The sequence below is a fragment of the Cydia amplana genome, chromosome 6 (genome assembly GCF_948474715.1).
Source record: "Cydia amplana chromosome 6, ilCydAmpl1.1, whole genome shotgun sequence".
NCBI lineage: Eukaryota > Metazoa > Arthropoda > Insecta > Lepidoptera > Tortricidae > Cydia > Cydia amplana.
Window position 1 is genome coordinate 4,385,248 of NC_086074.1, and position 6,000 is coordinate 4,391,247.

At 36.4% G+C, this 6,000-nt stretch overlaps 1 protein-coding gene across 2 annotated transcripts in view; it reads left to right on the forward strand.

Moving 5' to 3' along the window:
• LOC134648681 (cell adhesion molecule DSCAM-like) overlaps positions 1 to 4,741 on the forward strand; it is a 68,966-nt gene extending 64,225 nt beyond the window's left edge. For both annotated transcript variants that reach the window (XM_063503182.1, XM_063503183.1), the window contains exon 9: positions 4,611 to 4,741. In XM_063503182.1, the coding sequence (XP_063359252.1) occupies positions 4,611 to 4,708 (98 nt within the window). In that variant the 3' untranslated portion in view covers positions 4,709 to 4,741. The remainder of the gene's footprint in view (positions 1 to 4,610) is intronic.
• Positions 4,742 to 6,000: the final 1,259 nt, after the last annotated feature.

The following is a 6,000-nucleotide window of genomic DNA, read 5'->3' on the forward strand; positions in this document are numbered from 1 at the left end:
TGTTTGACTGCCATATGTAAGACAGGGTAGAATGCATGAGTCGAAGGCTAGTTTTTTAAGTTTCATTGGTAGTTTCTTCTTAAATATATCCTTCATGGACCAGTACTTCTTCCATGTCTGTCCAATTCTTCTTGTTATTTCTTTGTTTGTGCAGTCTGTGAAAGATACCTGTTTTCCAAGGTATATATACTCGTCAACATATTCCAGTGATGTATTCTCTATCTGTATAGTCACTTTTTTTGAGTTGGTCATAACTTTAGTTTTTTCTTCATTCATTTCTAAACCTACTTGTTGACTTTGTGTATTTAATTCTTGTAGTAATATACTGAGCTCAGTTGCACTGTATGCTAATATTACCAGGTCATCTGCGAATCGGAGATTTGATAAATATTTGTTGTTTATCTTGATGCCTTTTTGTCTTTCTTCCCAGTTTAGATTTTTGAATATTTCTTCTAAGACCGCTATGAACAGCTTTGGTGACATTGGGTCTCCCTGTCTTACCCCTCTGTTGATCTGGATCTGTCTTCCTATTTTATCTGTTTTTACTCTGGCTGTACTTTTTTCATAGATCTTTTTTATGACCTGTATGTAGACTTCTGGTATGTCTTGATTCTCTAGTGCCTGCCATATAGATGTATGGGTAATCGAGTCGAAAGCTTTTTTAAAGTCGACAAATCCTATATAAAGCGGTATCTGGAACTCGGTGTGTTTCTCAATTATTTGACTTAGGGTCTGAAGGTGGTCTGTTGTGGAGAAACCCTTCATAAATCCGGCTTGTTCCGGTGGCTGTTTATTATCTAAAATAGGTGTGAGGCGCTGTAGTAGTGTCATTGAAAAAATCTTGTAGATATTAGACATTAGACTAATTGGTCGGTAGTTTGATATGTCATGTGGGTCTCCTTTCTTGTATAGTAGGGATATATGTGCCTCTGTCCATTGAGTAGGTATTTGTTCATTTTTTTCTAAAATTTTATTAAATATTTTTGTTAGTGGAACTGCTATTACTGGTTTCATCATATGTATACTTTCATTTTTGATATTATCCGGTCCTGGGCTTTTATCTTTTTTAAGTTTATGTATTGATTTTTGTATTTCTTCAACTGTGAACGGATCTACATTTTGATTTCTCTCTTCATTTTGTTTTCTAGTTGTCTGGTTTGTCTGTTTTAACGAGTATAACTCCTCATAAAAAATTGTGGCAATTTCGTTGATATCCTTCCTGTTGGTTTTTTCTTCTCCTTTTCTATTTTTCAGTTTTGGCATAATTGGTTTTTCTTTGTTTAGAATTTTTTGTGCCTTTTTTATTGTTCCTGATTTTTCTAAATTTTCTCTAATGACATTTAATTTGTAGGTTTTGATGTCTTCTTTTATTTTATTTTTGGTAATCTTGTAAAGGTTTGACAGTTCTTCTCTTTGTGATTTCGTCTTGCATTTTGTATATCTTAAAAGTTGACGTTTTTCTATTAGTATTAGTGTGTCTTTTGACAAAATATTTCTATCCAGTCGTCCTGTATTGGACTTTCCTGCTAAATTTTCTTTTAAAACATCCTCAAATTTGTTGTAGAGTTCTTGCACGGGGTAGGGGCTTTGTCCCGTAAATATGGTTTCCAGTTTTTGGTGTATTTTTTCCCTGAGTTCTGCCAGATTTTCTGGTGGTGTTGTTATTAGAGTTCTGTTAAAGTTTTTCCTAGATTTACGAAGTGTATCTATGCATAAAGTGGCTCTTAGCATTCTGTGATCGCTGTTATGTTGTAGGTTGGATATGACTTCACAGTTTTTGAAGTTTTGTTGGAAATTTGTCGTGATGTAGTCAATCTCGTTTCTTGTGTCGCCTCCTGGTGATATCCACGTCCAGCGTCTACCATTTTTCTTTTTGTATAGTGTGTTAAGGACTTTCAGTTGATTTTCCATTGCAAAGTGAACAAGTTTGTCTCCTCTTGGGCTTCGAGTACCATACCCAAATTTTCCTAAAGCTGCACTTTCCTCTGGTTCTGTCTGCCCTATCTGGGCGTTGAAATCCCCTAGTAAAATTATGTTTTTGTGGCTGTTGGTCATAGCTTCTTCTATATTTTCATAAAAGGTATTTATTTCACTATCACTTGATTTTTCCATCGGAGCATACACTTGAATTATAGAAAAATTGAATTTGTTAATGTTCAGGTCAAGTGAGCATACTCTTTCTGAGATGTATCTGAAGTTTTCTACATAGCGGTTTATGTGCTTTTTAACCATGAAGCCTACTCCTCTTATTCCTTTATTTTCTCCATAGCTGTATAGTGTATAGTCTTTTCTTTCAACTATGTTGTATCCCATTCTTCTTATTTCCGCTAGGCCTATTACGTCCCATTTAATGTGTTTTAAGGCAGATTCTAATTCTATCAGCTGTTCTTCTTTAGAAAGTGATCTAGTGTTGTAAGTGTTGATATATATGTTTTTTATATAGTTTGTTTTTTCCTGCGATTTCGGAAGGTTGTGGTCGGTAACCCCCACGGTGACCAGTAGTTTGATAGTGAAATGAATATTCAACAGTCGTATTAGCAAGATAACTAACGTAATTTTCACTGCCTCGTATCAGGCGTAGGTACAGTAAGTAATTACACCTTAGCGATTGCTGCAAAATAATAAAATTACTTAAGGCCATGATTATTCCGATCATGCTTCTTTAATTTAGGGTTTGTCTCAAAAATACAAAGTAAACAAACACTTCATTTGACGTGGCAAGTAGTTAATTACTTGTCATGTCAAATTAAGGTGGACGGCGTACATTGCTGCTCGGTAGGATTAAAAAAATTAATTACACCTAATTAATAACACTATTTAACAAAATGATTACCTTATACGATTTGTATGATCAGATACTATAACTGGATACATTATACGCCCGTATGGAATACACACGCTGTATGTGAAAGGTATAGGTAGCAGGATTATAAAGATCGAAAAGCATATATATTTGTATGCAGGGGTACAAACTAATAGTTTTGCCGACCGTACGTAAAATTAGATTCTGTTTTTATAATTTCATATGATTTTCATCGCATTTTGTATGGGTCGTGTCATCAGGCATCTTACGCGCACCAACTCCAGCAAAATGCCCTATGAGAGGATGGATAATCTGTCAACAGTGACATTTTTGTTTGAAGAAATATCGGCATTGACAGCTGTACGGATATGATGGTCGTTCTTGTCTACGTGACAGCGTGATAAAACGGTATCCGTCACTTTCTTTCCCACGGTGTTAAACAGTGACAGTTATTTTATCACGTGGATAAAGATGGATAAAGCTATCCATAATAGGCTGGCTGATAGATCATATCCATAACCGTTTTATATGTGAAAGGTATAGGTAGCAGGATTATAAAGATCGAAAAGCATATATATTTGTATGCAGGGGTACAAACTAATAGTTTTGCCGACCGTACGTAAAATTAGATTCTGTTTTTATAATTTCATATGATTTTCATCGCATTTTGTATGGGTCGTGTCATCAGGCATCTTACGCGCACCAACTCCAGCAAAATGCCCTATGAGAGGACTCCTGGGTCCTGGGGGCCCTAGCCAAGATGACAATCATTCGCATAGAAACTAAACGAAACGCTGATTTATCGCACTAATATGGAAGAGTGATAGAGAAACAATAGCGTGTCGTTTTGTTTTCTGCAAACGATTGTCTAGGCTATGATTGCATTTCTTCAGTGCAAATCGACGTAAGCGGGTAACGCTGATTGGTCCTCACTTTCAAGGTAATATCAAAGATGAAAACCATATCAAATTGTAAAACAGAGGGACTACCGCGGAAATCGAATTTCGCAAATTCTCTGTTCCAACATTGGCAATTACCGTCTATGTACCTATATCCGTGGGTAAAAAGCGAAACAAAAACCATCTTTACTAATACGTGCATATTAAGTTTTATGAGTTTTATGACGTATACATATAAAGAAGGAACATTTTTCGGGCATCCTCAAAGGCTTCAAGGGCGGTAGCGAGAACTCGTAACGTCTGATTTCTTATGAAATTGCTGTACATATCATTTTTTATACGAAATTGCTTCGGCACAAGCACGTTGACAGAGTGTCAGCTCACAAATGATTACAGTAAGTCATGTGTTATTAGAATATAAAAGTGTGAGGACGCCATTCAATACGCGAGGCGTGTCTGGGCATACCTTGAACTTTGTCGGCGTAAGGGTCATTATATTAGGTACTCATTTTTATATTTTAAGATGAAAGTGGCGGACCCGCACGAAATCGCCTTTTCATACAAACGTAGTCCTCATTTTCCTCTCTGGATATTAACATTATTGAAAATATTTTGATACAATTTGTTGTTTATCCACCACAGCTATGAATCACTTACACGTAGAGCGAGGAAAACAAATGAAGTGATTCTATTGGTTCTTAACAAGCACATCCCTCGCTACGCATCCTCGCAAATCTCTGATGGAAACGCAGCTTCATCAAGCGTTTTATTTTATTTTATTCAGAAACAAACAGTCATACATGGTTTATGTACAAACTTTCAAGACAATAAGAATAGACAGACTCATAAAAATGTTTATGAATATTTCCTTTAATATTTAAAATTAAAATAAGTATCTCTTGTTCCAGGTGAAAGTCTAGCCGAGCTACACCAGGGTGGCCGAGCGACGAGTCCATTCGCGTATACCACTCTGGTGGCATCGGCGCTTGTCGTTTTACTTGTCTAGTTGTAATTTATTTACTAATAAAATGTTCAATTACATGGTTTCGTTTTTTTCATAGTTTCCAAAATAATGGTTGACAGAAGTCATGAGATTGCCGCATCCATACCTACTAATATTATAATGTGAAAGTAACTCTGTATGTCTGTCTGCCTGTTACCTCTTCCAGCTTAAACTGCATTCGATTGAGATGAAACTATTCCTTTGAGTCCCGAAGAACGACAACGAATACAAGAACTTAGAATAGAATAGTAGGGCCTAGGCAAGATGATAAATAGTTTCGAGTGAACGAAACGCTACCTGTCTCTATCATTCTTCAATTCTGTATATTGACACTTCACGCCAAAGGAACTGCTGCCCTCTACAGTTCACATACTTTTTCTTACTTGCGTACGACCATAGGGAAAAAGTACATAGATTGCTCACTCCAACATCAGTTTTAGTACCAAAAAGACTATTAGCATCTAGCATCGAGTAGCGGAACTATCAGTACTGCTACTTGACAATACATGTAGCACCGACCGGAAAGTCTTATGCTGTTGAGATAAGACTTTCCGTTCGGTGCTACATCTTTGTCAAGTAGCAGTACTGATAGTTCCGCTACTCGATGCTAGATGTAGACACTGAAATTAATAGTCAAACTGATGTATGGAGTGAGCACTCTTGTCTTACTATATTTCTCTATGGTATGACTTACGTATTAATTCCGGAGGCAGCACGGTCGCATTTTTATCGCTTGTCACCATGCCTGTCACGTCCTAACAAGTATGTAAGTGCGAAAGTGACGGGCATAGTGATAGGTGATAAAAATGGAACCATGCTGCGCCCGCTGTTCACAATAATACTGACGTTCCTTATACCAATACATATACTTACTACACAGCATTATACACAAATGGAAATATTCTAGAAATGTCCTAAAACTGAAATTCGGAATTTCACACAAGAACGACGGCGGGTATAATGGATTTCCATATTTATGAGACGGAGGTACTAAATGTTATTCGATAGTCGGCCACCCCATGAATATTGAAGTCTATTCACAACTAAATTCTGTACCTACATTATTATGGAAATTACAATTAAATAATATTACATTCGTAGGTACGATAACGGTCTTCGGCTTCACCTAATCGCATTTATACAGGATGTTTTTCAAACCTTAGCCATAAAGTGCAAAGATAATATTTTACTCCACAACTTTCACTTTGGGATGAACCTCAATCAGGTAATATCAGCAGTTGGATAATATATTGCAACTTCGGCATTTTCGAAAACAAATATGAGAAGGAAAGGAA